Genomic DNA, 20,515 nt, shown 5'->3' with positions numbered 1-20,515 from the left:
GGTTAAGGTTTCAGGGGTTTTGGCCACTAACAGGACAAGATAGCTGCTCTCAGAGGAAATAACTGACATGCTGAGTGAAAGCATTTCCAAAATTCCTTGAAATGCAAAATCCAGAGAAGATTCCAGAGAAAACAGTGTATTAAAAGGTCTTTCTTTATGAGTAATAAATAGTGTAGAGTTTTTATGCTTTTTTGTAAAGTGTATCTAACATGACATTATATAGCACAGTATGTCTCTCTGAAGAAGCTTGTCTTTTATGGACATACATGGTTCTAAAGCTTCTCTAGGCTGACTGAAGATAAAGTAGCCCTTAAATTTGCTGTGTTACTGCAGGCATTGAGGTGGATACTGGGTTAAATGGGTGTTATCTGTTTGCAGTTATTTTACAATGTGAAACCATGATTTTTATCTCAAGATAAGTGTAAGTGATGGGTACTGTGCAAATACCACAGCAGCTTCAGATAAATTAATGTATTTTTATCAGACTTTCACATGATTTTGACTTTGATTTCTTTTTCTTTTTTCCCCCCTTAATCATTGTGCCCTTTGTTCCCCTTTACTCCTGTGTTATGCCAGTGAGATGATTAGAGCAGAAGCCATGTGAATGAAGTAAAGCTAAGGTGAAATAGTGATGACATAGAGCCCTTCTATTTTTTCCATCTGTGTTGTAGAGAGTAGTTCAACCAGAGAGCGCTTTACTGAGCACATCTCAAATGGCTCAGACATGCAATTTGAAAAACTGACCAGTTTACAAGAAAGGACAAAAGGTAAATATTTATTAGGGTTTTTTTTTTTTGGCTGTAATCTAAAATTCAATGCAGTCAACAGAAATTGTCAATGTACAATCCAAAAACACCAGAAATAACTGGAAGACAATTGGTACATAGTTTTTTGAAAAATACTGTTTAATAAAACTTGAATTATTCTATTTCAGCATGATATAGGTTAATCTTGTTAACATGCTAAATCCAATTGATTAATAGACAGTATATAGTAAATATAAATAATAGACTATATGCAGTAAATACATATGGTAGAGACACCAAGGGAAGGATCTTGCACAAAAAATAATGTGTAGTAAGGACCAGGGTGCTTTTCTCTTCCTGTGTATCTGGGGGTTTTTTAGGGTTCTTCCTGTTCAAGCTAAGTGCAGGAGAGTTTTCCTGTAGAGGTCACTAGTGGCTTTTTGATTACTTTATCCCCTAGTGTCATTAATGGCTCTGTAGCATCAAGCAGAGTTTCCTTTGGCTCACTTGGAGTCTAGCAGTGGTGTTGCATAATGTAGAGATATTTCTTTTGATGAAAGCCATGATAAAGATGCTGTAATTCACTTTATGTTGCTGAGTAGTTATTCTTCTTTAAGATCTCCCTGATCCTCACATATCCATTTAAAATTTTTTTCCCCTCTTTGCTGTTCAGGTCATCATCTCCGAACAACACTAACCCGTTTGGGTCAACCTTTTGCTTTGGACTGCAGCGGATGATCTTTGAGGTTAGGAAAAAACCCTTTTATTTTTGTCTGAGCATGGGAAGACGAGGAGTTTGCTATTACTATGAGTGGCTTCTTACTTCCTATTGCAGTGCTTGGGAGTGAGTGGTATAATTTTAGTGCCTGTTGGCAGAAAGAGGGGACTTTGTAACCTCTTCTCTGAGGTTGCACATTTGCATGTTAAAGCTGAAACTTGAAGTTTGTCACCTAGAACTCACGCTAGCAGGAGATCCATTCACATGGCTGTTTGGAGCAGATGGTGGTGCATCATGGAAATCTAAGAGACTGTTTTTAGGAACTAGCCAAGAGCTTATTGCTGTCATTTGTTGTTGGAATTTCTTTCTTCAGGCAGATCACTTCTTTATTCACTCTTTTAATACTTCTGATTTCTGTTTAGTGTAGCACTTCTTTTAATTTTCCTTTTCCCTGCTGTGCTTTTGCAGGTGATGCAGAATAATCACATAGCTTCTGTTACTCTGTATGGCCCCACACGGCCCAGCAGCCAGTTGAGAACGTCGGACCTTCCCCAGTGAGCATCCCCTGCAAAGTCAGCTAATCTCAATGCTACAGAATTAGTACAGCGTGCCTTGATTTGCTGCCACTTATAATATGGAAAGCACGTTATGATTTTATTTTTTTTTTCAATAAGCCTTTCCACCCAGGAGCGGTGTGGAAAGGAAATTCTCTCAACCCTTCATCATGGGGCATGGAACTGTTGATGGAGGAAAGCAGCTTAGGTGCCTGTGCCGTCATTTATTCCTCTCCGTTGCCCTCATCCTATGCAGCACAGACCTGAAGAGACTGTCCCTCCTTCTCAGCTGGCAGAAGGGGGAAATGGAAGAGGGGCACGTAATGACTGCAAGAATTAGAAGCACAAACTTTCTGAGCCTTGGAGCATCTGGAAGCAGGTATTGATTTTAGTCTGTTTGTGTTACTGTATTGATGTGGTGGTCACATTTTAAGAAAACGTGTGTGTATATATATATAGATCTAAACACCTCGGTATTTCTGTGGCTTAGGACATTGTACCAAGTGTGACAAGGATGTATATATGTCCATGATTTCAGGCACCACATCTTTGTGTAACTTTAAACCAAGCAAGTAGCATGTGCATAATACTTGGTTGTAACATTTGCACTACATACACTTTAATTACTTGATAAACGTTTATCTTCACTGAGGAGCATCTGTGTACTGGGTGTGAGTGGGGTGTGGTGGTTATTTAATGTACACTGCGCATAAAGCTTATTTATACAGTGGATCAAATTTATCCACCTTCCTGCACTAATATGTACTTGATATGCTGATACAATTTTTTTCTGTCATGGCTGGTTTACTAATTTTTTTCATATGCAATTTCGAAAGAAAAAAATAATTCTGGAAGTGGTTATTTCTATGATTGAATTATGTTTTAATGAAAAGATTTGATACAATTTTTCATACTAGTGAAAAATTTAATGAAGAAATAATGTTGCCTCATTTGCCTCTGTTCCAAAATCCTTTATTCCTACTCTATTTCCTCAGAGAAAGAAAAGCTGTATATAATGGTATCTCAGAAAGAAATTCTGGAATTCCACCATCACCGAGATAACCTTTTCTGTAACTTTTGATGTATGATTTTAATTTATGCCAAAGGTTTAGCCAAAGACATGCTCGCTGTAGTTTCACCATTTCTGTACATACATGCTAACTGCACACCCCACCCCAGCAGACAGGATATAGGCTTCTTTCTAGTTGGGAGATGCTGCTCGCGACATTTTATCCCAGGAGGATACTTTAGGTTTCTAGTTCTCTTACCAGTCTTATTTGGGAGAAATAGGTGGTCTGTCTTTGAAATAATGAACCCTTTTTAAAAATGGACAAGAGAAATGTATAATTTTATCCCATTTTTAATATTTTGGTGTCGCAACTTGTGATACATAGATGACAATTTTGTGAGTTTTACTATGTGTGTACAGATTTTTGTAAATATGACATTTTTGTAATTTTAACTCCATGTACAGTGTAATCCTGTATAGTTTATCAATGAATGAGAGATAGGAAATCGAATGTTAACTGAAGTTTTGGATCCTGGACCAGTAGCAGGGATAAATGTGTGTGTGTGTGAGACATTCTTTGCCATTTAGTCTTCCTGTATACTGTGATACTCTAAACTGTTTTGCTAAAACAAACAAAAAAGCCCCATGGAGAATCTAATGGATAAGGAAAAAGTTACTGTTTACCTTTATCCCTAGGTGTCACTCCTGTTGAATCCCTGTTCAATCTGTGCTGTCTCCTGTGATCGTTGCTTGCTAAGAAAATTCTATGCCTCAATCTTCCTTTTTGTTTCCTCTCTAATTTTAATTTCATTTTACATAGCCCTTCTGTAAATTAAATGGAATAATAATGAGCATGTACACTGAAAGAAAAATAAAAAGACTCTCAGTTACTGTTTTTGTGTTAAATACAGTTGCTGGGTGTTTTTGTAATAAAATCATGGAAGTTCTTGCTTTTTCTTTTCTTATCAATTAGTTCTTTATATTTTACTGTTTTCAGATACTGTATTTGACGTACCTGACCAGTGTATAGTGACTTTATTGCCAGTTCAGTATGTTCTCCAAAGAAACAGTAACTAACATAACTTGGTAGATACATTAAAGCATTTTGTAAGGTTTTGCCCTGAAGTGGAGAAGGAAAGTGTTTAATCTGTGTCCATAGCAGTGTGGGCTCTGCATTGTGTTCTGAAATGAGATTGTTATGCTCCTGTGGACCCTTGGGGATCATGGAAATCGATTGAGCTTCAAAGAGGGGGAATATTGCACAGCAGGAGGGAGGAAATGCCTGCAGTGAAAGCAGCAAATGTGAATTCTCCTACTGCCTTCGTGTGCCCCAAGGGACTTCACAGAAAAGCTTTGGGAGTCTCTGCAGCCTGAAGCAGCTCAGAGGTTAATGCAGAGCACCAGAATGGGACTCATTTCTCCTGCCCTGGCTGTGGGGGGCAGGCAGAGCACTTGGCTCTCCTCCTGCAGCATCCCTTGATGCTGGAGTACAAACTGACCTTGCCTGCTGCTTGGCTCAGTGTGCTCTTGCAGAATTTTATGGTTTCTGAACTGAGATGCTGTGCATGCTCATTCTTGTTACTAAAATGTGACAGCAATCCTGAAGCTAACTTCAATTAATTTTAATTCATCCTTTTCTAATAAAGGCTCCAGATAAGCTGCAAGAGGAGATAAATCCTTGATGGAATGATTTGAATAATGGTATGCAGATGCCACCACTATCCTACTCTCAAGCATATTGAGTTAAATTTCTTCAGAAGAGTGAGGTCAGGCCTGCTGTTGTAGTACGAACCCAGAGACTTAGGACTGGAGCAGCAGCTAACTGAAGGTATTTAACAATTACAGTGGCTCCCAGCTTCACTTGTAATGCTCTGGCGAGTCCAAGTGACTAAAATAGTACTGGTAATTAACAGTTCTCTCTTAACAACCCATGTACTTCTCTAGGTCAGCCCCTTGATATTGAAATATTCTCTGCACAGACAAAAAATTAAAGGAGATTTTGCATCTTGGCTGTTGCTGCTGGGCTGAGCTCAAAGCATTTCACTTTTGGGAGAGGCAGATCTGAAGAAACACCAGGAGAGATAATGTATAAAGGAACTGTTCTTATGGGTTTCCTCACCCACCCTTTGAGAATGCAGCTGTTCACAACTCTCTTGTCTGAGATGTTTTGATTTGTTTGTTCCCATTCAGACTAAGCCAAGCTGTTCCTGAGCTGATGCATTAGAGAAGCACTGTGGTGCATTTAAGGACTTGCTGGCATGAGAGGTTTAGGAAAGGATAGAGGGGACTGATGGTGGGTTTGAATCAGAAGAGAGGAAGGAGTAGAGGAGCTCTGGGGGACAAGGCAGTGTGGCAGGAAGGGAGGCTGGGATGAGGCAGTTCATCTGAACCAAGAGCTGCTCTGTGCAAAGGTGGGGGAGCCAGGGGCCAGCTCTCATCCCCCTCCCAAAGGAACTGAGAGATTTGGGCTGCATCAGATCCCATTTTGCCAGGTGTCCTTGTTCCTTAAAATAATCCTGTGTGGTTTGATACAGATCCTGCATGTTGGTAACATGTGCATTGGTCCATCATTTTGGTTTCATATGATAAAACTGTTTGATATAAAGTAAAGTACAATTGCATTTTTAATAAAACATGTAGTGCATATGATCCCCTTCTGATGTGTGCTGTTTTCCTTTGTGAAGAAGTCAGGAGTTTCTGTGTGTGTGTGTGCTTAACTTGAATATTGCAGCACTGTCCACGGTATTTCATTTGTTCACACTTAGTGAAATTGATTGTTGTGCCCTTCTTTGAGGAGGTGAAGCTGATATTTCTTCCTGTGCTCTTCAGGCCTTCAAGCAGTCCCTGGGCTCCTCTCATGGCTCCAGGCAGTGCTGTATAGATAAGTGCTGCTGTGTAATACTAGAACCCTCTGTTCCCCAAAATGCAGTTCCTGACAAGAAAAATCAATCTTCTGTTGCCAGGAACTGTCACATTTTTAATTCTAAACAGATTTTTTTTTTTTCTGAAAGAGTAATCATATGGTGTGTGAGAACTGATTCATGTGATCCTGGTTGTTCGTATTCCAGAGCTCCATCCAGCCTGTTTAAAACAAAATCCTCCAGCACTACAAGAAGATGGTGATTCATCATTGCTTTGGGGCTGGCTGGAGGTTAGGGGCCAGCTGCTGTTTTCCAGAGGGAAATCAAGGGTGTTGCTGTCCTCTTCACACTGACTTTCTACCTGCTGTTAGAACCCATGAGTCACTTAACCACTCTAAACCAGAAGTTCTGTTAGGTTTTTGTGTTTGTGGCTCAAAATGTACATTGAGAGTAAATCTCCATGTGTGGGTCAGTGTGGCTCTTACTTTGAAAGAAATATGTCCAAGACCTCTCTGCTTGCTTTTTCCAGAGTATTTGGGCAAAGACCAAGTTGTGTGATTTGGCACAGTTTCACATGGGCTGGCTGTGTTCAGAATAATTTTTGATGTTATGGTGCAAGAAACATTATTCCATGCTAGTTACAATTGTTGTGTGCCAACTTTTGCCCAATAAACACCTTTGTCAAAAGCCTTGATGACACCACTGTAAAGCCCCCTCCCCTCTGCCTGTCAGACACAATCTGACACAGCACATGGAGCCAAATAAATACCTCACTGTGTGTCTGAGGAGTTAAAATGGTTGGGTCTTTTCATGGAAAATGTGAACCAAGTTGTTTCAGAGAGAAGGTAAGGCTGAAGTAAAGCAAGGGGAAATGAAAGATGGAGCTCACTGGGGATGTAACTCTTAAGCATTAAAAATAGGCTCAGTAAAGCAGAGCCCATAAAGGATTTATGTTACTTGGTGGGCTCAGGTGCAACCTAAATACCATGTTCTTTGCCTATGTGAATTTTTGCTGTAACTAATAAGGTCACTGTTAAAATGTTTATCTCCCAAAGCTTACATCACAAGCTCTTGTGCTGTTTGTGTGGATGTCTGTTTTTTCAGCAGGTGAAATTATTTCTCCTCATGCTCTGGAAAAAATGAGTGCTTGAAACAGCAGGAAAGGTAAGTTGGAGTTTGCAGAGTAGAGCACTCAATGTGGTGTAAGACATTATTATTACAGTAACTTTTGTTCTGGACTAGCTGTAATGGTTTCATGTAATCTTTTCTATTTCATACATTACTGAATTCTTCTTTAAATTTTACGCCTTTTGGTTATTTTTAAGTACTGCATATTGCAATCCTGGAAGCTGGTTTTAAGTGCTTTAATGCTTTACACCTACACTATATATATTCCACTGAGTGCAAAAATTTCATCCTCATAATATTATCCATCAGAGAAACATTTAGTTTAAATACCAATCACAAAAACGCCCTGCATGATTATGCAGTGTGCAGTCTAATCAACTAAGTAATCAAACCAACCTGATTTGCTGTATTCCCTTTTCCCCTCTGCTCCTCTCAGAAGCACTGCAGTCCTGAAATCCTGAATTTACCCTGTCCCTTGCTAGGTAGCTCTACTGCATCCACAAGTAGGGAGGCTACAGAGATTATTCCACCCTTTTCTGCTTCTATGGCTGTAGACACCGTTTGTCTCATCACACCTTGACTGCCCAGCTCAGGCAGTCCCCCTGGGACAAGGTTACTGCAAACCTGTGTTATGTTTTTTCCAAGGTTTTAGCACATGGATTGTCAACAGATGGGCTGGGAAAGGGAGGGGGAAGAGAGAAATTCGTGAGCTGAGTCTGAATGGTTTGGGGAGAGCATTGGACTGGCCAGGAATGGTGGTGGAGCTGTTTGCCACTCCTGGAGAGACTCAGTTGTGCTCCTCCTTTGGGCTTACTTTCCTCTCTCACTCCTCAGTATGGTTTTCTTACTGATCATAAGCCTAGAAAGTAATGAAAAATTGTATTTAAAAGTTTTACTGTTTTTTAAAACTGTCACTGCAGTTAGCATCATTAGGGAAATGTGGGCTGATTTTCTGGGCTGCTGAGACCTGCAAGTCCAGCTGGAAGAGGTACAGCTCAGGAGATCAGCAGTTTTTCATGCTGGGCTTTGGGATAGACTTTTTTTCCTCTCTGATCTGATGGTGTTTCAGCACTCCCCAGGGAATGTTCTCAGTGCTGATATTTAGTGAAGGTTCTCTGAGCCGTTTGATTATTTTGTACTGTTTGAGTTTGCAGTTGAGGTTTGCTTCTGAGAAGCTGCTGTAGAAAGATGAATAATTAAGCTGCAGACAGGAAGCACAAGTTTTTAATACTGAATTGCTTCAGAATCCTCTTTGGCATTCTTTTTTATGATGTCTGAGTCTGCAGTGGTTTGACCAAATGACGGATCTTGGCATTTGCTACCAGTTCATGTGTCCAGAGATGCACTTGGAGGTGCTGAATGTCAGGCTTGAGCCAGCTCTGCTCATTAGAGTGACCAAATCTGGCTACTTACGTACAGCAGGAACAAAACTTGCCTCTGTGTGGATCCTTGGGACTCAATAAAACTTACTGTACTGTAATAATGAAACTACTGGTTTCAGAGGTGTGTGCTCAGAAACTCTGCTTGCCTTATTTGCTACTGGTAGAATCCACTTTGGATGTTTTTGTGTTTTCTTTTCTTGTCCTGGGTTAGTTACAAGAAAATTGCCAAGCAGAGATTTATAGCAAGACTGGTGTACTCAATTAGCCAGTTAATAAAAGCTACTCAGAATGTCATTCTGAAAAGGATGGGTTTGGGTTTCTGCAATCCATCAGGAAGATCAGCAGAGGGTCCTTCCTGCCAGTTCTCATACACACCTTTAGGATTTTCTGAAAAGACCCTCATCCTTAAGGAAACAATCTCCAGCTTGGGTGAGATACTAAACTATACAGTATACTTTGTCTGCTATAGCAGTAAGGAGAATTCAATAAATAAACTGCAGGAGTTGCAGCACAGCTCCCAGCATTTCCCCAAGCGTTATGTTCACATACGGCATCTGTGAACTTCCAGCTCAACTGCAGAGGCAAATGGAAACTTAAAACCAGGTCAAACAGGCCATGCAGCAGAGGCTGGAGAACAGAAACAGGTGGATCTTTCATCAAGAGAGACTCTGGTATTCAGTGGATAGAAGAAATGAGCTGTTCTATAGACTAGGATAATGGAGTAAACAGTTTAGTTCTGTTTCTGCCATCGGGGTATGTGCTGGCACAGACAGATGTTGAACAAACACACTCATTAATGCTGTGTTGTGGATAGATTGCAGCTCTGAAGACATTGTAGAGGGAGGAGCCAATCTCTGCATCTTCAAGTATGAAAGGAAAACCTTAATAAGCACTGCTGAACCTGACTAGCTGCCTCATAGGAATTGCAAGGTAAATTCTATTTATTTTTCTGTCGTTGCCATTAAATAAAGTCCAGCATAAGGAAAGATTTACCAAGTTATCCAAAATAATGAATAATGTATTTTTCATGTTACTATCTTCATTAATCCCTGTGGTTTCAGTCTGACGTGTGCAGGTGTACTTGACAAACTCACTCTGACAACTAGAGGCACATCTGCATGCTGTCTTTTAATGATGGTATAAATAATTTCCCAAGCTGTAAACTACTCACAGGTAATACATTTCTGTACAATCTCATAAATACACAAGTATCACACATGTTAGCAGACAGGGGCAGGGCTGGCTTTGTCCTGCCAGTGAGGATTTGGCTTAGTTCCACACCCTGCAAAGCTCCTTGTGAAGCTCACATGAACATTTTATATTTCAGGATTGCATCCTGAAAATATCCCAAATGTAGAAATCTTTCAATTTCTGTATAGCTGACCTTTTCTTGGAAATACATTTTTGTAAGGCTTGAACTCATGATGAGGATTACCAAGGTGTAAACTGTTTTAGACTGCCACAGACACTCCCAGCCTGCTGTTCTCTCTGTGCACAGTTAGTGCCAGTACTGAGCCCAAACTGCTGCAGGGTGGGAGGGAGCTTACACACGGATATGAAATGCAGCTGTGCTGCAGCCTCTGTGCAAGAGAAAGGGGTTTTGGGCTTTTCTGACTGGTTGTAGTTTCCTTTGAAGCTGTGTGGATGTGCCATCCTGAGGGGTTCTCTTGATGGACAGGAGTTTTGTTGAGGGAGCGAAAACTTGTTAAAGAATTAACAAACACAGTATCAGAGGTGAATTGAGGCTCTTTGCCCCATGAATTTCATAGCTTTTTAACTCTGGTATGGAAGAATTCACTTCTGCTTTGGTCTCTGATAAAAGTGTATTCTTCTAAGGTAGTCTGCTTGAGGGAGAAGCAAAATGTATCAAAGTCTGGACTACACTTAAAAAAACTGAGCAATTCAGAGTTCTTGTCTGATGCTTAAAATACTTACAAAGTTCCTGACTTGAACCTTGGAAAGCCCAACAGAAAGACTGCTGTGTGGTTTTGATTTCTTGCAATAAATTTAGATGGACTTTTATTCTGAAGTCCTTTAGTCTGAAAACTCTCCCTTCACATGACACCCAGAGCAGTATGAAAGTCCTGGCTGCTCTCTGCAGCTGACTGTGCTCAGCAAGAGCATCAAGGTCTGTAGAAACCAGCCCAGTCCATTCTTTGGTTTGAAGCAGCTCCCAAGTGTGATGCAAGCAGCAGCTCTGTGTGGGGTTACACTTACAAGCAAAGGCCAAAGGATCTCTCCAAATGCAAACCTTCTGAAAATCTGGGTCAGACTGTGAGAGCAATCAAATGCTGTTGATGACGTCTGAATTTTCCCTGAATCAGTCAGCACAGTGCAGAGAGCTTCCCTGAGCTCAGGGAAGTACCAAAACCCGCTCCACTGCTCCCCTGAATCTGGAGCATGTCAATAGAACAGATATATGAACTGGCATGAATGATGGAAAATCAAGACTCAGTGATCACCTCAAAGTTCTTGTCTTTTCTCTAAAGGCCCTTTGTAACTCTGCTCCTTTCTAGCTATCTGCTTACCTGTCCTTTGCTCCACCAGACACACCAGCCTCAGCATCCAGTTTGATTTCTTGTAATCCACCTGAACTGCACCATTTCTGCAGCTGTTTGTTGTTCTCTTCTTATGAGGCCTGTGGAAAACCAACCAGGCAGCAGTGATGTGATTTGAGCAGACACTAAGGGGACTCGATTTCCTGTACCCTAGTTACTGTTTGGTCATTTTTCAATGAGTCCAAGTCAAACAGCAAGTTGACAATGATCCCTGTGCTCCCTGGTATCTGTTCTTACCCTTGGTTTTCTTTCTTTTCTGACACTTCTAACCATGCTGGAAAGTCTCCAAGGAGTGCATTTTTTCAATGTGCTTTTAAACATTGTCCCACTAAGCACTACTATAATCCTAATAAATAATAATAAATTATAGATATGATTATTTGGACTCTTTAGTACAGAAGGACCCACACGATATGTATGTGCAAATGTGGAATTTGGGCAAATTCCTGCAATTGTTGTCTTCTCTTAATGTTGTAAATAAGCTGTGCTGAAAACTCAGAAGTTGGTTTGTTGGGTTCTGCTGGTTCCAGGCTCCCTTTCTTGGCTGCTTTGCTGTGTGTGCTGCACCCTGCCTGCATTATCTGAGGCGTGATCCTGGTGTTGTTATCTGAGCTTTCTTCTTCCACTGGAAAGGCTTCTTCACCTGCTTCTTCTGAGTACAGGAAAGCCGTGGGCTGTGGAGCAGGTTCCACATTAGCCAGATCTCAGCAACTTTCAGGCTGTGAACTACCATGAGATCCTTGTAAAAACAGGGATCAAACGTCTGTAGGTGTGGGGCAGCAGAAGGCTTAACAATGCCAAAGGTCTTGAATCCCTCATGTAAAATGGGCTTGAGGTTGATTCTCTGTAAGCACATGCCCAAAAAGACATCATCAATTGGGAACAGCTCCACCTCTCTGCAAGCCCTAGAGAGCTTCCTCATGGTGCAGCTGGACAGCAAAAAGCCTCCTCCTCCAGCGTAGGCAGGGTAGATGCTCAGCCCATACATGGTCTCTGGGATGAAATATTTGCTCTTCCGGGCACGGATGGGCCGGGCATTGTAGATGATGTCCCCAACAAAGAGGTCTTCGGTGGGATTGTGTCTCTTGAGGAAATCAACAATGTTCTCGACATTGACAAAAACATCAGCGTCACCTTTAAAAATGAATTTTGCGTTGTGGCAGAATTCAGCAGCCCAGCTCAGGAAGTGGATCTCCTTCAGGGTCAGGTTGAAGAAAGTGTCCATGAAGTCCCAGAGTAAAATGTCTCGGTATGCCTGACTCTCCTGGTGCATCAGGGTCTCCCATGTTGCCAGCACTGTCCTGTTCTTTGGTGTTCCCAGGAGGAACACTCGCTGGATCTGCTCCCCGTTCACCAAACCCTCCCTGCCCCACGTTTTCCGGACAATCTCCCGCCTGTCGAAGTCTTCCACTACAGATTTGATAGCAATGAGCAGAAAGGGCCCTCCCGGTGTTTTTCGGCATTTCCTGGGCTGGTTGATGAGGAGATTGAAGTTCCTGTTATCCTTGTTTAGGAGATAGAGCTTGAAGTTGAAGGCAGAGTCAGTCAGCGGGGCTGGAGTTGTAGTTTGGACCCTGGTTTTGGCCACTTCTGTTTGTCTCATGGCAGGGGTAACTTGGGGTCTGGGTGCAGTTGCCTCTGCTGGCATCAGCCTCTGAGGTGCTCTGGAGTTGGAGAATATTTTTGGTGCTACTCGAGGCTTGTTCTGTGTTGGCTCCTTCTTTCCTGCTGGCACTAAATGTTCCAGCTGGGAGTAGAGCAAAGAACAAAGCGCTACCAGCAAGAAGAGGGTGCAGATCACATCCCCTTTGAGGCGAACTCTCATTGTCTCTCTGGTGTTCCTGGGACTGTTAAAAGCTGTGTTTGAGCTGCCTGGCACCACTGTCCATCTGTAAACAAACACAGAGTGTGTCAGCAGTGAGGATTTGGCAGGTCTGAAGCAGGCAAGCAAGACTAACTGAAACATCATTTAAAAACCCAGCAGCAAAGCACATTTTACTCACGCAAGCACAGAGATGTTGAGGAGCTTGTCAAAAGGCACATGGGGTTGCAAACTTACTGCTGATCCCAGTGCCAGCTCTGTGACTTGGTTAGTTCAGTCACTCAGCAGTCATCCATCATCCTGAAAGCCACTCTCTAAGCACAACCAAAGGCCTGCATCCCTTACTCTGAATGTGTTTTGTCATTTCTGAGATCTCATTGGGAAAAGCAAAATGGAAAATGGTGAATGATTTCACTCTCCCATAAATAATTACCTTTTTTTTTCCCCCTAACTTGACAACCATTACTTGCTGCTTTTACTCTACACTGGTTTAACACAGCTTGTTAAACCAAGTGTGATTTCTATTCAGAATTAATACATTGGGTACAATCTAGAATTCATATAGGACCTTTCTCCTGCCAGTATTCTTTATAAAATATTAAGCCATTTTAAGTAACTTTCATTAATAAGGTTAGAAGGGGCCATGTGTGTTTTTCCTGTGCCAAATCACCCTAACCCCTAAGGGAGAGGTGGGGAAATAAATCCCAATATGCAGAAGCAAGACAGAGCATGGTGTTAGGGGAATTTTGTTCATGTATGATAGATGAAGCTGCCTTTTGAAATACAGGATTTTTCCTCACTTACACTTTTCCTGGAGATCTTCTCTCTTATTTCATCAGTTCTTCAACTGCAAACAAAGTGAGAATGAAAGAGCAGTAAGAAGGCAGCAAGCAGCAGGGAACCACAGTTCAGGGAAAGAGCTGGTCTGGTATCTGCAGCTGCAGCAAAGGCAGAGCTGGACACAGGGACCCCAGAGCTGCTCCAGGACGAGGTGAGTGACCATCACCATTCCTACCATCCTCAGCAAGAAGAAAGTTGAGCCCCAACCAAAAATTTTCCCACAAGTGCAGGTATTTTATACACCCACCAATAATGTAGCATGTTCATATGTGATTTGTGGCTCTCTCTTGCCTGTGCTGGAATAATGGAAGCTAGCTGTGAAGGTATTACAGTTCTCTGTCTTGAATTAGCTGGGATCATATCTAGAGATGACTTCTGGGATAAAAAAAGCTGGAGAGGAACTTTTAACAAGGGCATACAGTGATAGGACAAAGTGCAAATACTTGGTAAGAGTTTCGTGGTATCTGTTTTCAGCAAATCTTTTACTGTCCTGGATTGGATCACCTGCTGTTAGTGATTGTTCATTAACCATCAATTTTATATCAGCCATAATATTAAGTTTTAAACTCAAAATTAGATTGATGAATCTGTAATTATGAAGTAATAAAGCAGTGGCAGCTGTGGTACTTAAGCAATAGCTCAAGACTTATGAGGAAGAAAAATTATTAAACCAGTGGATTTCTTGGCCAGACTCTTTAAAATTCATAGATGCACATTATTTGGACATAATTATTTAAATACTGTGCTTTTTAATTACTGGTTAGCTTCACATCCAAGTTACTGTTGAAATAGAGAGTATTTTATCATCATATGCTATTGCATATCTTTTTCCCAAGTACAGCTCCAAAATGTTTACTGACCTCATTTGCTTTGTCTCCATTATTTATGAAATCATTATTTTGGAAAACAGCATATCCATGCCTTGCTGTAAGGCTCTTTGCATTCCTGCTGGATTTAAAATCACTTTGGCCATGTCCTGATGACCATGGGTTTGTTACTTACACTCTTTTTCCTGCCTTTTTCTACCCTCTGATAGAGGCTTTTCCTCACTTGTTCTTTTTTTGTTTACCTTTCACTCCTCTCTCCTAGGCAAGGCAGATGTTTTCACTGGCATAACTTTGATACTAATAGCAGGATTGAACAATTTTCTCAGATGTCTTGTAAACTGTTGTTCAAATGTTTAGAATATTCAGGATCTGTTTTCTGTTTATGTTCTTTCTGCCACGTGGCTTGGCTCATAACTACGTTCAGCCTCATGAAACACTCCCTCCTGACACGTATAGGATGTTGGTTTGCATTTATGTCTGAAGTCTCATCTCTTTCTTCACAGTAATAGCAAATTCTTTTTCCTTTTGTATGCAAAAGATCTATCTTATTTCAGTTGCCAGGTTCTAGATGGTAATTAAGGAGCTGGATGAAAGTCCTGGCTTTTTCCTGTGTTTAATGTTATCGATGAGGGTTTGGAATAAAATGCTTTCATGAAACTCGTAATTTCCATGGCTTCCAGATTTATACTGCCAGCATCTCAGAATCTGGCAATAAGTGCCCTTGGAAAAGCCAAGAAAAATCCTGAATTGTTACAAGCCTGGGCTGATAGCCCAGATTTTCCCCTGTGTTTTTTTTTATTGAAAGTAAAGGATCCGAAAGAGTGATTTCCATGCTGAAATAAAACAGTTTGGTGCTCAAGATAGACCTCTCATTTTCAAAAGAAGTTGCCAACCCTTGAAGTGATTCCTTGATCTAATTATATGGATTTTCCAGCCTTTGTTAGATATTTCCTTCTTTGGAAGGAAAATACCCTTGATTATTACAGTGGTGTAAGCTCTATCCATGGATGTCAGTGTGGGAAAAGCTGTTCTGCTCTTGAATACAGAGGGACTGATGATTCTGGCAGACACTCTGGTATGTCCTAAAGCCAAAAGGATTATTCATCCACCTTGACACCAAGGGAAAAGAATTACAGGGCTATCAAAGTGAGCAGGAAATATTTGATGCCAAACAAAAGAGATGAGAGCACAGCAGAGTGTTTCTCAGTGCAGCACATCCCTGGGTGTCTGTATCTGAGGCAGATGCACCTCTGCTGTGGGGGACCTCCATCCAACATGGGAAATGGAGCTGGGATTACAAACTGCTGCATCATTCAGTGCCTTGAGGAATGGCCTGACTGCCAGCACTGCCTCCTGTGTCCTCCAGGCTTGGAAAAACAGGCAGCTGTTCCTCTTTGTGTTGGCTGTCTGGGGATGGATGCAGAGGGGTGTTGAGTCTGGCTTAGTCAGGTCTGACCAGGATAATGGGGTTTGTCTCCCCAGGACAGCAGGGTCCTGGGCAAGGCTGGGGATGTTGCACCAGCAATGTCAGAGGGCTGAGCTGGGCAGTAGGAAGAGGCTGACAGGTCACACATCCATGAGGTGGTAAGATGGGGAGCCATGAATAAGGAAAGAGTTGGAAGAACCAAGGGGGCACAGCCCAAGAGACAACAAAAGGCTGGAGAGCTGGAAGTGGCCAGAGCTGGGCATGGCACCATGATGAGCATCCAAGCAGGGAGTCTGACCTGCACTGTTGCACGCTCGGGCAGAGGGCCCAGTCCTCTGCCTGGTTTTCATTTATTTGAGAGGAGAATTCCAAAATATGGCCAAGAACAGCTGCAATAAAAGCAGTCAAGTGATGATAAAAAAATAAATAAATAGTTAGCCCTTCATTCCCAGTTGAATGATGTGAAACCTTGAGCTCATCCTGGAAATCATTTTTGCAGCAATCATCACATCTCCATCACTTGGTACTTCTGCTCAGGGCCAAAGTGGGAAAAAGTCCTCTGGATCCTGTCCCCAGATTTAGTCACAAGACCTTGGTAATTCTGGCACACTGCTTTGTGCCTTGAGGAATGGTTATTCAATCCAGCCAGCCCTGGAAAAGCAGCTGAGATAATCAAGCTGAAAACATGGTGCACTGAGCATGGGGGTACAAAATCAGCAATGAGCTCTGCTGCTCACTTATCCCAGCCCAGCTCACAGCAACATCCATCCCCCCCAAACACAGCTGAGGGGTGTCCTCAAATCAGCCTGCTCCCTGCTGCATGGGAAGTGTTTCCAGCTCCCTCCTGACTCCCCACGCTGGAGCTGCCACGGGTAGGTTTGGGTTGGGCACCAGAGGGACACTGTGGCCATGCAACCTGTGGGGCTGTGGTTGCTGATGGAGATGCCTCATCTCTCATAAACTGAGCTAAAGAAAGTGTGTGGGATCCAGCACTGATGGGTTTGATGAGTTTTTTTGTAATCATCAGAGAAGATTCTATAATTCTGGGTGGTGGGGGTACTTTGAGGCAATGCTTCAGGTTTGGGATATTTGTTTTCATTTCATGTTGGCTGAATGCATTTTACAAGAACAAAGTCATCTTGTAGCGGCCAGTGCTGGATACTGAGACCTGCCTGGGCTCTGGCCTGCAAGGGGAGAAGTCTGTGCAGTGTCCCTCTCCTGCCTTGTTTACAGGAATTTTCCAATCCAGATTCCCTTGGCAAGAGCAAAGAAAGCTCCTGGGACCCTGCTCACCTGGTTCCTCTGCCTCAGGAAGGGTCCTGACCATAATGACACACCCTATGCCCATCCTGCAGCTGGAGCTGTGTAAATAGATGTGTGCAGGTGATAGATGTGTGCAGGTGAGCTTTCCTCCTACCAGAGCAGGATCCTGACACCAGGAAGTCTGCACTGCCTGAAGCCCTGGAGGCTGCACCTTCCCACTGACACCCTTGGTCCCATCCTCTGAGCCCCTGAGGGTTGGGAGAGTTTGACATGTGTCTGCACCAGTTCAGTTTAAGAGTCTTGCTGAACATGTGGACATGGGAAGTGTTGTTTTGGGTGAGGAATCACATGTTCTGTCCTCCTCAAGCTGCACTGAGCTGCCATCCTTCTCCTACTCTTCTACATCCTTCTCCTACCCTTCTTCAGGAACCTGAAGTGAAATGCAAAGGCCAAAGCTTCAAGTTCTCAGTTTTGTGCTGGCAAAACCTCATCTGGGCTCTTTGGGGCACCCACAGGGAAGTGTCCAGCACTGACACATGTAGGGTTGTGTAGGTGGGGTTTGTTCTGCCCCACGTAGAAAAACTTGGGTGAAACAACTTGAGTTTAATCATTTAAGATGGGTTTGAAGTTTTTAAAGGGGAAAAGTAGTTATGTGTGTTGGAGCAGGGGAAGAAGCTGTGTTCCACCTCTGTGTATGGGTGTCATGTAATGGCATTTATTTCTGCATGGTTTTGGGTTTCTTTCTTTCTTTCTTTGTTTTTCTACCCCCTCCCCAGGCAAAGTCAATCACCTCATCAAAGTTACTGCTTTAAGTGGCCCTGGTGTTGAACAACTCCTCTCTGCATTTCAGGGTGTTTGCAAAGAGGTCTCATTTGGAGTTACAGGATTATAAAGTGATGCTGAATTATTTTATCTTCTTGATTAGAAGACAGAGCTGGCTGAAATACAAAGACCCCTTTTGGCATGTTGGTAAGTGCAAAGCCCTAGAAAAATGAAGTAACCAAAACACTCACTGTGCTGTCTTACCAGATAAAAACTCATCCTATTCAGCTGCTTGCAAGTTCTGAAGTCCATAAACAAACTGAGAGCAGGCTGTAGGATTTCATTAGCTGACTGTCTTGAGAGCTATCCCAGGAATTGGTTGATGAATCAGAACCAAGGGAGCAGAGTGAGAATGGCAGAGGCTCAGTGCTCACTGCACACGATGGCACCGTCACAGCACTGCAGCATCACTGCTGCTGTTACTTGCTGCAGCACCTGGAGGCAAAAGCTCTGTTGAGTCAAATACTGAGGAAGCAGGTAACAAAAATGCAGGCCCTGCTCCAAAGACAATTTCCAACTTTCCTGTCAGAGCTGCTTTTCAGGGCATTTTTGAATTTTTTTCCAGGCCAGAGTAAATGAATGGATGAGATCCATGCTGTTCCAGGACAGGGTGCCTTATTTGTCTGCTTGCCCCAGTCCTCAAATATGTAGTTTGATCAGCTTCCCAGCTGGCTGGCCCCATGTTATTGCAGTTTCTCCTGTTGGCACTGCCAGCCTTCCCTTTGCAATGCTGGTCACGTTGGATAACTGCTCGCAAGCGGCTGCTGCAGTCACCTCCTTTACCTTCCACTCCAGTCACGAAGCTTTTATGAAGTGCACAAACTGAAACACAGAGGAACTGCAGAGCTGCTGGGTGCAGGCTGTTGAGATGTCTGTTTCCATGTGCAGGGGTCCCAGAAAGGAACTTGTCCCTCTTCACAGGGGCCTGGTGCTGTCCCATGGCAGCTGAACCTGGGCAGCACCAGCTGCCTGCAGGACTGAGCTCCAGGGAAGGCTGGCTGCCAGCACCCTGCTCCCCTGGCCCTGCTGGCCCAGTGTCACCCAGGCACACGTGGCACAGTCTGGGGGCTGCAGCTCATTTAAGCAGCATGTGATGCTTTCCATCCTTTTTGAGGCAGGATGTGCCATGGGGCCAGTGCCTGTGCAGGGCTGTACTGTGCCAGGCACCAGGGCTGGGCCCCAGCAACCTGGGAAAGCCAACCCCAGCAACCTGGGAAAACTGCAGCTCCATCTGAGCATGGCACCACATCCCTAGGGGAGCGCTCAGCTGCCTGCAAGGTAGGGGAAGGCAATGCCCAATGACCTCCTGAAGGCTCAGCAGCCTCCAGAGGTACTCCCTATGTTCTGATGCAGTCCTGCTCATTCACAGTCTGATTTTCAGAATGGCAGAGGGCTCAGCAGCTCGACTCACACCCTGAGTGCCTTGGGGAGACAAGGCCCCTCCTGAGTAGACAAGGTGAGGAACTTGCCGTCTCTCTTCCAAACATTAATTTTTCTGGGCCCCAGGAGAAGAATAAAGCCTTGCAGGCTTGTGAAGGGGTAAGAAACAGTCCTGCTGAAATGATCACCTTCCTTTGCCAGCCCTCCCCAGGCTGGAGTGCTCACCACCTCTTCAGCTCCCAGACCCTCTTCTGATAAATAACTTGCCCCATGCACCCCAAACCCAAGCAATTGCAGTGCATAGCCTGGCTGTATTGTTACACCCGGGCTCAGATGGAAGAGGGAGTACGTGCTGCTGTACCCCACTAATTCCAAGATTATACCCAACATGTGAATTTGTCAGAATCTTTCCAAAAGCTATTAAAACATGATTAGTAACTACGTTTCACAGGGGCTAAATTACTTTCTGTCTTTGTGATGCTAGAGAGCTTGAAAATTCCCATGTTTAGCTCAAAGCATACCACAGTGTAACATGGGGAAGATTCATGTCCTTTTACTGATGAAGAATAGCTTGTAAATGCACTGGAACGTGTTTGTGGTTGGGAGGAAACCCTGTCTCAGAGCACTGCAGGCATTGTCTGAAGAAGCCCCACACTTCTGTAAAAACAAGCTAAACATTCAAAGTTTTTTGGAAAGTAAAGGGTAAGGCAGATGTCTCAGGGCTGGAGCCTGCGTGCACAGAGCCTGCAGCCGACCCTGCTGTGTGTAACAACACCCGAGAGCAACAAGGCAAGAAGAAAAGCTGGGAGCAAAGGGAAGCAGTAAGGACAGGCTCCAGTCCACCCTGCTCGCTGCACAGCTCTCCCCAACCCACCCGCTCAAACACACTTAATGGATACTTACATCCCATTTGATAGCGCTGATCCTGCGTCCCCTCGGTGCTGTCTGTGCAGCGGGCTGCCAAGCAGGCACATCTGGATGTGGTTAGTGCGAGGCATTGCTCAGCCTGCAGCGGGGCCGAGCGAGCCCTGGGGGAGCGGAGCGGGGACACGGCTGGGACGGGGATTAGGAGCGGGATGGGGACATGGCTGGGAGCGGGACTGGAACGGGGCTGGGACAGGGCTGGGACACGGCTGGGAACAGGATTGGGAGCGGGACTGGAACGGGGCTGGGAGCGGG

At 43.6% G+C, this 20,515-nt stretch overlaps 2 protein-coding genes across 4 annotated transcripts in view; one reads left to right on the top strand and one right to left on the bottom strand.

Moving 5' to 3' along the window:
* PHAF1 (phagosome assembly factor 1) overlaps positions 1 to 3,933 on the top strand; it is a 34,719-nt gene extending 30,786 nt beyond the window's left edge. Inside the window, exons 16-18 of one of the 2 annotated variants that reach the window (XR_004419039.2) lie at positions 1,420 to 1,492; positions 1,933 to 2,397; positions 3,724 to 3,933. Coding sequence is in view for 1 of the 2 variants with exons in the window: in XM_033069692.2 (XP_032925583.1) it covers positions 1,420 to 1,492; positions 1,933 to 2,022 (163 nt within the window). In the remaining variant the exon portion in view is untranslated. Of the gene's footprint in view, positions 1 to 1,419; positions 1,493 to 1,932 lie in introns of both variants that reach the window. The other variant, XM_033069692.2, reaches the window with a different exon arrangement.
* A 5,574-nt stretch (positions 3,934 to 9,507) lies between these two features.
* Positions 9,508 to 20,323, bottom strand: B3GNT9 (UDP-GlcNAc:betaGal beta-1,3-N-acetylglucosaminyltransferase 9). 2 transcript variants are annotated; one of them, XM_033069872.1, is made up of 3 exons: positions 20,240 to 20,323; positions 13,583 to 13,625; positions 9,508 to 12,845 (listed from the first exon to the last, which is right to left on the bottom strand). In XM_033069872.1, exon 3 carries the CDS (start codon positions 12,779 to 12,781, stop codon positions 11,534 to 11,536), a length of 1,248 nt encoding a protein of 415 aa, XP_032925763.1. In that variant the 5' UTR covers positions 12,782 to 12,845; positions 13,583 to 13,625; positions 20,240 to 20,323; the 3' UTR covers positions 9,508 to 11,533. The 2 variants fall into 2 exon arrangements, with proteins under 2 accessions (XP_032925763.1, XP_032925764.1); XM_033069873.1 differs by lacking the exon at positions 20,240 to 20,323 and adding an exon at positions 18,161 to 18,220.
* Positions 20,324 to 20,515: the final 192 nt, after the last annotated feature.

Source organism: Catharus ustulatus, chromosome 11 (genome assembly GCF_009819885.2).
Source record: "Catharus ustulatus isolate bCatUst1 chromosome 11, bCatUst1.pri.v2, whole genome shotgun sequence".
Taxonomy (NCBI): domain Eukaryota; kingdom Metazoa; phylum Chordata; class Aves; order Passeriformes; family Turdidae; genus Catharus; species Catharus ustulatus.
Note: the sequence above shows the minus strand (reverse complement) of the source record. Positions and strands in the feature narration are given on the sequence as shown.